At 30.1% G+C, this 10,897-nt stretch overlaps 1 protein-coding gene across 1 annotated transcript; it reads left to right on the top strand.

The window, feature by feature from the left end:
* Positions 1-581: 581 nt before the first annotated feature.
* On the top strand, positions 582-1,971 carry LOC135950714 (putative nuclease HARBI1). Its single transcript, XM_065500244.1, has 5 exons — positions 582-700; positions 755-1,074; positions 1,127-1,227; positions 1,286-1,430; positions 1,511-1,971. The coding sequence occupies exons 1-5, from the start codon at positions 582-584 to the stop codon at positions 1,894-1,896; spliced, it is 1,071 nt and encodes a 356-aa protein (XP_065356316.1). The 3' UTR covers positions 1,897-1,971.
* The last annotated feature ends 8,926 nt before the right edge of the window (positions 1,972-10,897 follow it).

Raw genomic sequence — 10,897 nt, 5'->3', positions numbered from 1 at the left:
TACGGTAGGCAGGTAATTTCTACATTTTTACTGTAATTTTAAAAAGTTTAAATTTTTATGAATTATATCGCAAAAGTTATATTTCCATAATGTGTCTACATATGATATACATACATATTTCTCATTAAAATAATAATAAAATTTTGAGGATGATGATAACCAACTACCGCAAGTCTTTCAGGTATGGATATAAATACAAACAACCCAGCAAAAACTTCGTTACAAAGCTACAATTGCTACTTAAGTAATGTCTTTTTTAATAACTTATTTTTTAAGTATACTGGGGGCTAATTACGGAAGTCGTGATCGAAATAATTCAGCATCGAAATTAATTTCGATAGTTCGAATTTTTCTGATGATGTAACTCGATAAGAAACGAATCGATTTGTTGTTTAAGTGTTAGAAAGGAAAAATCTGAAAGAGTTATTCAACACTGGAAATATGTAAAAGATTAAAGAACAAAAGTAAACAAAAAACATATGTTTACTCTGCAAAAAATTCTAAGCGCAAATCTTATAAGAATTCAAATATAAGTTAATAAAAGAATTTTTTGTGTTTTATATATTTATATTACAAGAAAAATGGACCCAAATCTTTTTTTTTATTCTTCATCGTCCGAATCGGAAGATGAGTGTAACGTAAGTTTAATAAGGAAAGAAATTCGAAACACCAGTGACCCATTAAGTTTGCCAAACGCTGAGTAAGTTTTAATCTATTTGTTTATAAAATAAATAGTAATTATTTTTTTTTACAGGTTTAAAAAACGCTTTAGGGTTACGAAGGAAGCTTTTAACTACATTCTTGACGAGCTAGAATTTGTGGCACACTTGTCGACAGCAGTACCTCCAAAAATACAATTGGCCTCAACTTTATTGCTTTTGGCTTCAGGAGGGTTTCAAAACACCGTCGGAAATGATTTTCTGATTGGTGTAGGCCAAAGCACACTTTCCAAAATAATCAAAAGAGTGGTGAATGAAATGGAAAGCAAGCTATGTAGTAAATTTATTGAGTTTAATCTCGATAACTGCGACGATTCAAAGCAATTCTTTTTGCAAAAATACAAAATTCCTGGAGGTATGTGTTAAAGTCTTTATTGTATGACAATTTAATAATTAGTTTCTTATAGTAATCGGCTGTATAGACGGAACTCATTTTGGTTTGCAAAAGCCACCAAATGAGCATATGTTTTTTAATAGAAAGGGGTTCCATAGCCTTAATTCCATGATTGTGAGTAAATATTTTTACTAATAAATGTTCATTGTTTTTAAAAATATTTTTTTTGTAGATATGTGATCACAAATACAGAATTTTAGCAATAAATTCTAAGTATGGAGGTGCTGCCCATGATTCTTTTGTATGGAAACAGTCTGAGGAAAGAATTCTTTTAGAACAAAAATATAGCTCCAATTTACGAAATTTTTGGCTTTTAGGTGAGAATTGTTTTCTATCACAATGTTTGTCACATATATATACATATAATAGCGCTTTTATTCACATTTAATTCTTGAAGGTGATTCTGGCTACCCGCTTGAGCCGTGGTTGCTAACCCCATACCGAAGTCCTCAAGAAGGATCAATGGAGTCTCGTTTTAACGATATACATTCTAAAGCCAGATGCGTAGTAGAAAGGACCATCGGCATATTAAAAGCGAGATGGAAAATTTTATGCCATGACAAAAGAAGTAGGTATAGTCCTCAAAAAGTGGCAAAATTTTCAAATGTTTGTGCTGCACTGCATAATATATGCATTCACTTCAAAGTGCCTAATTACGAGGATGTCCAGCAAACTCCTGTTGAAAGTACAATGCTAGATATGGATAATGGAAACGAGACTCAAATAACTAAAATAGGAAAAAAAATCAGAGATAATATCAAAAATTCGTTGTGTTCCAATTAGAATAAAGATACATAAAGGTTTTTAAAAGTATATATTTTTATTAATAAAATAAAAAAAAACGTTTGTTAAAATAAAAATGTGTATTTCATTGTGAGATTAAAAACTTGGTAGTGGTCCAAAAAAAAGTTTGTTAAAATAAAAATATGTAATTCATTTTAGATTAAAAACTTGGTAGTGGTCCAATTTTTTATTGTAAGCTTGGCCGTTAGTATTGTTGATTAATATTTTCTAATTCCTTTATCCGTATTTGAAGCTCATTTTTTTTTATTTCCATGTTGATGTCGTGTAATTGCGCATTCATTTTTAATTTTCTTTCTTTAATTTCTATTATTTTATCTAATCTTTTAAGAACTTCAGCATGGTATTTATCATTGGCACTAATATTATTTTTTAATAGACTCGTCTTCGTTTCTCTTGGCTCTTTTCTTGTAATGGGCAAGTGCAGTGGTCTATCTTTTTTAGGCGTCTCTTCATTCTCCTCATTATCTACGATGTCCATTACTTCCGAAATGTATTCGTCGGCTTCATTTCCTTGGGATGTACTCGTACCTTCAGAAGAATTACATTGTTCTACTTCTTGATTTTTTTTCCCGAATGAACGGATCTCTTGCAAGCCTACTACAGATACTTCAATTCCTGCTGCTTCCAAAATTTGCTCCTCAGCTACGCTAAGGTGTTTCTCCTCAAAAGGGCCTCCACCAGTTTTTTTTTGGAGGATTTGTTAAAAGAAACCTTTTTTTTAACCAACTGCTTTTGATCTGCATACACCTATTGAATAAATAATATTAAATGAATGAATATAACAATATTAAATGTTGTTATAAACCTTTCGCCACGTTTTAGCATCCTTCAATGGTGGACCAGAAGCATTTAGCATTAGGGCTAAGTTTTCCCATAGTCTATTGGCTGTTGCTTTTCCTTGTGATGTATTTGGTAGAACTCCTTTGGCCAAATCAGTGTGCTCTGACATAAACTCAGCAAGAATTTGCTTTTGTCTGAAGTTAATTTTTGTTGTATTCGACCTAATAATTAATAAAAATTAGTATTTTTCAAAAGAAATAAAATAAAATTGTCTTACATTTTCTTTTCTTCCAACGAATTCTTTGAAAAATATAATTTCGATTGGTAATTTGCTAACGACTGAAAACTCGCACGGTTGCATTCGAACACAAGGTTGTTATCGAGTAACATCATTAGAAATTTCGATACACTTTACTCGATAGCGAATGACAGAATCTCAAAAGTATAAAATCTCGCAAGTACGAATAAATTTCGATCGTGTTCGACTGCGGTAATTAGCCCCCTGTTTTTGTTTTTTAGACTTTACTATAAAATAAACAAAGAAAACAAAAAAACTGTTACTTTTTTTCAATTTGCCCATTTTTTTATTGCATGTTAATTTTTAGAAAAACAGAAAAGAATATTGCATTACTGTGTGAAAACCATTATTTGACGCACAATAAAATAACTATGCAGTGGTGTAGTGAGTACAACAACAGACTAGCAAACGGATGGTTGATGGTTCGACTCTTGGCTGCGACTTATTTTTTTTTTTATTTTTTGTTTGCAAATACACAATTCTATAAAAACTCTACTAACAAAACAACTTATTTCCGGCCAAAATATAAAGGATTACTTTTGGGACATCGCGAACAAAAATAATGACTTCTTTCAGTAGAAAAATAAGTAGTCGAATCGGCTTATTTGTAAGTAAAGTTTTTGCTGGGAAATTAGTATTAAAAACTGTTGCAAACATTTTTTTGAATCAAATCAAATGCAATCATTAAAAACATTGACGTAATAAATCCCCAATTGTTCGATACCAATATTTCTGTAATATTAAAATATCCTTTAGTTTCGCATTTCCCAGAAAATGTTCAAATGGATGAATTTAATGAAATTGATAAGGAATTTATGCTTATATCTGCTGTTTTACAAACTTGGTCCTATATTCAAAACCCTCTATCTTTGATATTCATGAAAATTAGTTTTTGATTGTAAAATGTTTAGTAAAACAGCCCTCATCTATGATGTGAATTTCTTACAAGCATATTGTTTTTATACCCTTCAGCTTCGTGAGAAGGGTATATATAAGTTTGTCATTCCGTTTGTAATTTCTACATTTTTCATTTCCGACCCTATAAAGTATATATATTCTGGATCCTTATAGATAGCGGAGTCGATTAAGCCATGTCCGTCTGTCTGTCCGTCTGTCTGTCTGTTGAAATCAATTTTCTGAAGGCCCCAGATATCTCCGGGATCCAAATCTTCAACAATTCTATCAGACATACTTTCGAGAATTTTGCTATTTAAAATCAGCAAAATCCGTCCATAAATAACGGAGATATGAGCAAAAATCCGAGACAACCTCTGAAAATTTCATCAAAAAACACAATGTATTGCATGCTTTGACAAAAAAGCAACAAAACGTATGGTTGGATGTGCAAGATTTGCGTATTTTGTTTTTTTTGTGTTTTGTTTCTTTTGGCGTTGTTGTTGTTTTTTATACAACTAAACGTTTGTTTGGTTGTGTGTTGTTTTTTTTGACAAAAAATCAACAAATCGTATGTGTGAATGTGCATGCTTTGCGTATTTTGTTTTTCTTTTGTGTTTTGTTTCTTTTGGGGTTGTTGTTGTTTTTTATACAATTAAACGTATGTTTGGATGTGTGTTGGTTTTATTGCATTGCGTATTTTGTTTTTGTTTTTTCTTTTGGTGTTCTGTTTCGTTTGGCGTTGTTGTTGTTTTTTGTGTTCTTGATAAATTTAGGATGCTGTAAGCTGAAAGTGGGCAATGTACATACATACCTATATACTAATTATAAAAAATAATAATGCATCCACAACAAAGGTGAAGGGTATATAAGATTCGGCATAGCCGAATATAGCACTCTTACTTGTTTGTTATTATATTTGCATTTTTGTTATTTCTCTAAGTTATACAATTAATTTTTTCCGAATGCAATAGTCTCTATCTTTTCAAATATTTTTTTTGGAACAATTTCTTCTTGCAATTCATGTGTTCTTACTAATTTTTGAATGCTGAACATGAATTTTACATTTTTCAATCATTTAAAAAAATGAATTACCATGGAAATATTTTATCTTTTTGTTTTTGGAAAATATAATTTCCATGGCATAACAATTAATGGTTAAAGTTGGAGTTTGTCTAAAAAGTGTCTACTTTTAAAGTGTTTTTTATATTATGTTGTATTATTAGCCGTTATCTAAATAAATCACATTAAAAACTGACAGATGGCATAAATGAAATCAAAATAATTTAATTCTATTAAAATGCAAAATCCTCTATCTTATCATATCTTTTGAATTGAATATTTTGAGAAGAAAATATAAATAATGCAAAATTTTAAAAACAAATTATATGTGAGATTCAGTAGTTGCTTTAAAATAATAATTGTAGCATACCGAATTTTAATAACTCAAGTAATACGCGAAAAAAAATTTTTTTGGCTTTCCTGAAAAGTTGTGTTTTTTAAGATAGCGAGTTTTGAATATAGGCCCTCGATATATTGAATTATAAAAAAAAACCTGTTTCAATAAGAAAATATTATTATTTTTGTACAAAACTTTGCATACGGTAATTTTACTTAAAAAACGGTCATTTTTTAGGGCTGTACGGTAATCGAAATTAAAAAGTTAACATCACTGCAAACACCCAACATTCTACATTGTAGAATGTTGTTGTTGGCTACAATGTGGAATGAAATGAGAATTACAAATCAAACACACGCGTTCATAATTTGTATGTATTTGAGTGCGTTTGGTTTATTTTTTTTTTTATTTTTGTTGTTATTTTTTTTTCAACATACAATTAAGGTATACTTTGGTGAAGGGTATATAAGATTCGGCACAGCCGAATATAGCTCTGTTACTTGTTTATGTTCACCATTGTGTTGGAAATTTCATTTAACACTTATTTTTGCATATTATTGTGGTTTTGTAGCAACTCTTGACGTTCCTCATTGTGTATTTGATTTTTTATTTTTTTTTGCTTGAAGTGGCTGCAGGTTGATTCCGAATGGCATTTGAAGTGGAAGGCAAGTTGTCCTCTTCCTCGAAAGTACTGAGAACTCCACACGGATGACCTAACGTAATAATATCTATAGTTTCATCAACTGAAGGTCCTTGGTCACAACCTTCGGGATTCAACTGCTTCTGAAACAGTAAAATATTGGCAGCAGCTTCTTCATGTGGTGATAGTATGAACTGCTTTAATCGTCCGCCGCCGGTTGCATTTACTTCAGCCTGATTCTTGTATAATTTCCTTTTCACTTTAAATTTGAAATCTCTCCAGACCTTTTTGTTTTAAAAAATGTAAATAAAAAACTGATTTTATGACTTACTTTTTGCCAATCATCGCACAGTGTAAGATTTTGCTAATATAGCTGGACAAAAGTCGTTTTTTATACCCTTCACCATGAGTGGCAAGGGTATATATTAGTTTGTCATTCCGTTTGTAATTTCTACATTTTTCATTTGCGACCCCATAAAGTATATATATTCTGGATCGTTATAGATAGCGGAGTCGATATAGCCATGTCCGTCTGTCCGTCTGTATGTTGAAATCAACTTTCCAAATCCCCTAAATAACTTACAAACACGATTGATACATCAAAATCACCAGAATTCTTCCGGCTCGGTTGCTGTTTAAAATCGAGAAAATCGGTCCACAAATGGCCGAGATATAAGCAAAACACATAATAGACCATGTATTTTGTTAGAGTTTCATGAAATCATGTACATATGTATATAATAACATAATAAAAAGAAAACAAAGGTATATATTAGAGTGTCCCAAAATTTTTTTTTTGGAATTTCGGAACGCATACCCTCTAATTTTTTTTTATATATATAATACTATAGTTAAATATGAAATTTTGTCTTTCTATCATGACTGCAACCCGTGCCGACTTGCGATTTAGTTTTGTGGTGCATTTACAAGGGGAAAAAATGCAATTTTTTCAGTTTTTGTAAAAATTTTGCCATTAAATAATTACTTTTGTAATTTAATTTAAAAGAATCTATATGTGTACGTAATTGTCGTTCTAATAAGACATAAAACACAAAAATTGGTTAAAAAATGTTAAAGTTATTCAAAAATCGCCAGGCCATTAACGTGTCTCAGGCCACTAGAACAAGAAACGTAGGAACAAAATAAATATATTTTGAGAAATATTAAAATAAGAGCTTATTTTTACTTAAAATATATACATATTTACTTGTATATGAGTTTTTGTCTTCGTAGGATACCGTTAACCTATTCGCAGGTATGACCAAAAAAAATTATTTTTTTTAATGGCAGTTTCAAAACTCCAATTTAAATTTTTTCAAAAATTTGTTAAACAAATTTCAGAATTTGTTGATCATCACTTGGGGATTTATTGTCAACATAATAGGGAATAAAAATGTGAAGAAATTATGTCAATATCTCTTATAGTTTTTCCGTACCTGCGATTTAAATTTTGCGATTTTCAAGAAAAACTAATTTTTTGGCCATATTTTGGCGAATGAGCCGAATTTCTTTACTGTTTGATTTTTAGTAAAAGCTATTCAGAATATTATAGTTCATGTAATTTTAAATATAGTGTGAATGTTTTACTAAAATCGGAAAACGTCAACCATTAAATCGAGAAGGTCAAAAGTCAAATTTTTCAATATTTGGAATTTCTTATATATTTTTGGGCCGATTTTGATGAAACTTAAGAAAAATATTGTTACGGATTTGTTATTTTCACAATTTATAACGTTTTTTTTAATTTAGAAAATGTTGACAACTTAATGTAACGTCGGTAACGTAAGGGTAAAACAGAGCAATTTATTTTATTCATCCTTGCAATGAGTTGGCAACTCACTTCTTTGTAGGATTGATAACGTCCCTGACGATAGGAATTTTATTTATTCCTTCGTTATCGTGTTTCTTCTTATTCTACGCATATTCAGTAGTGGTATGATAGTCCCGTTAAGTCAGTTGACCAATGACAATAAGACAAGTGTCAAAACGAGGTTAAAGAAAATGTACAAAAGGTTGAGTACAGACAGACACGGAATAGAAAAGTTAGTTGGTGATTGAATTCTGAGTGGTAAAGAAGTGAATTTGGAGAAAATATTTTATTAAAAAAGGAAATGTTTAAGAATGTGTAATTTTTTTAAAAAAAATTTACAAAAGTCAAGTTTTACAAACATTTTAAATTTGCATCAAACATATAATTGTAAATAAAAAGTAGAATCTCCATTTAGAGACAGCTTTCAAATGAAAAGTTTTTCTTTTTAAAAAAATGTTTTAAAGAAATGTGTTTTAAATAAATGTGAGAAACCAAAAGACAAGTTCTACAAAGATGTTAAATGTTAAAATTATAGTTGTATAACAGAACTCGAATCTCCATTGATAGCTTTTAACTACAAAGTTTTTTTATAAGTGATTTAAATAAATATGTTTTGTTTAAAATAAATTTAAAAAAAGAAGAAAAACAAAAGACAAGTTACAAAAATAATGTTAAATTTACATCAATCATAAAATTATACTTATAAAACACGACTAGAATCCTCATTAAGAGGCAAAATAAAATAAATGAAACATTTTTCCAAATTGCAAATAGCTGGGCGAAACCAAAGCCCCCACAATACATATAAATACAATACAATAATAAAAGCAAAGCTATAAAATTCACTTCCTAACTTTAAATAAAAATATATGATCAGAGCAAAACAATTTGCGGCAAATGGCTTGGTATTTTAGTTTAGGCAGCTATAACAACTACAGCTACAACAACTCTACAGCAATAATAACGATGCTACAACAACAATTACAGCGATATCAACGAGGCTACAACAACAACTACAGCTATAACAACTCTTCAGCCACACCAACAGCTACAACAACTCTACAGCAATAACGACGATGCTACAACTACAGCTACAACAACTATAGAGCAAAACAACCTCCACAACTCTACTCAACTGCAACAACTCTACAACCCTACAACAACAATTCATCATTTTGTAAGCAAATAAATAAGTTAAGTAAAATATAGAATTTAGATTTTGGAGTATTTCATTTATAAATTTACTTTATTCATTTATATATATATATTCTTTATAAGATTTACAAATTTAATGTTAGTAATGAATTAGAAAGAAGAAATTAATTAAAAAGAAGTGAAAGAAAAAATTTAAAATGTTTTGCTAAAATTGTTTTTTTTAAAGGAATGTTAAGTGACCATAGGCGGGTGCTAGGTGTGACCATATCAGAGGCATGAATTATTTTATATTGTTGTGCAAATATAAATCTAGAGAAAGAACCGCGCCTCGACTGAAGATAGCCGGAAGAAAAACCCAGCATGCCTCGCCCCTCTAGAGCAATGTAACAAATCGCAACAATAGAATGGCGCCCAACGCGAAGGCAGTCCTTATGGGACTCCCAACACATTTTTATGTTTGACATAAGTCTCGATTTCTGGACAAATTAAGATCTGGTATCGATAGCGATGGAAAACATAGTTATGTAGTTGTAATAGATTAAAATTATAATTTTTTTTTTTTAACATCAAGTATATTGTTTTGTGTGATTTTGAGATGTTATAAGTCCGAACTGACGATTATGAGTTGTTCAGTTGCCCGTTGCTATAACAACTTAATCTCATTGAAACAATATGTGAATTTTTGGACGAAATTGTTTAAGTCCTTGTCTAACTGTGAAAATTTATGAAATGGTAGGCAAGTTGCGAAACAATTGAAGTTTAAATACTATTTGAGCATTTTAATCTCATGATATATAAAAAATATAATAATAATAATAAGACAATTTTTTTTTACTGTACAGTTTTTTTTTTACTCAAATTACTGTAGCATTAATATTATTTGAATATTAATAGACCAAGTAAATGATAATTGAGCTAAGTACTGATATTTGATTAAATGGTTCATTAATATGGTCATATACAAGTACACTGCTTTATTAAGTCACTTAACATTCCTTACATGAACTTACACATATATTTTTTGAAAGATTAATAACTAACAGCTATTTTTTTTATTAAATTAATCAAAAAAATATTAATTTTTGAAATTTGTTTAAATACCAAAAGTTTTGCAGAATTTGATTTTGTTTTGCATTTAAAATTTCATTTCCATAAATACTATATTTTTCCCAATATTTTATAAAAACATTTAATTCTTAGGTTTCAAATTGTTGAAATTTCAGAATTAGGAACATAACTTACAGATTTTACAATCCCAACACAGAGAAGATCTTCTAGTGTTCCAAGTACACACTCGAGTACTAGTATTAGGGCGTTAAGGTCATCATCGACTACAAGATCTTTAGATTCAGAGGATATAGGAGTTAGTGAAGAGGTTATTGAAATAGAAAGTACTTCAAATTGTGATTTGTTGGATAAATCCTTGCGGGACTTGGATTTTCAGTCGTTAGAAAGTTTAATTGAAGAAAAGGGCTTTCAAGATAACCTGGATAATTTAAACCAGAAAATCATTATGGCTTCTCGCGATACTAATACGGATGCTGATCCTTCGGGTTCAAGAATGAAGTTCACGAAACTATGAGACAAACACTGGATGGTTTTAGACTAGAAATTAGTGCTATTAGAGAGACTGTAAATCAACCGCGAGATGAAAGAAGCTCTCCTAGGGCAGGTAGTTTAGGCAGTCAGGCTGGAAACCTTGCAGGAAATTCGTTTTCAAATACATCTTCGGCATTCTTTGTTAAGTTGAAAGATTGGAGGGTTGTTTATAATGGCGAAGGCAATGTAAATGACTTTCTATTCAAGATAGATACACTAACCGAACGTTCTCAGTGTCCATTAGATCATCTTATGGCAAATTTTCATATGTTTCTCTCCCAAAAAGCTGAAGTTTAGATGTTTATTAAACAGAACCCCAGAACAACTTATTTAATGTTAAAAACAGCTCTTATTAAAGAATTTGGGACTCTTGAAACAGAAAATAAAATTTTGTTAAAAATTTCA

Source organism: Calliphora vicina, chromosome 2 (assembly GCF_958450345.1).
Source record: "Calliphora vicina chromosome 2, idCalVici1.1, whole genome shotgun sequence".
Classification (NCBI taxonomy): domain Eukaryota; kingdom Metazoa; phylum Arthropoda; class Insecta; order Diptera; family Calliphoridae; genus Calliphora; species Calliphora vicina.
The sequence above is the reverse complement of the archived record's forward strand: the minus strand, read 5'-3'. Positions and strand labels throughout refer to the sequence as shown.

Coding starts and splice junctions, on each gene's coding strand:
- LOC135950714 (XM_065500244.1), top strand. CDS start 582: ATGGACCCAAATCTTTTTTTTTATTCTTCATCGTCCGAATCGGAAGAT. Junction 701..754: donor TTAAGTTTGCCAAACGCTGA/GTAAGTTTTAAT, acceptor TTTTTTTTACAG/GTTTAAAAAACGCTTTAGGG. Junction 1,431..1,510: donor ACGAAATTTTTGGCTTTTAG/GTGAGAATTGTT, acceptor TAATTCTTGAAG/GTGATTCTGGCTACCCGCTT.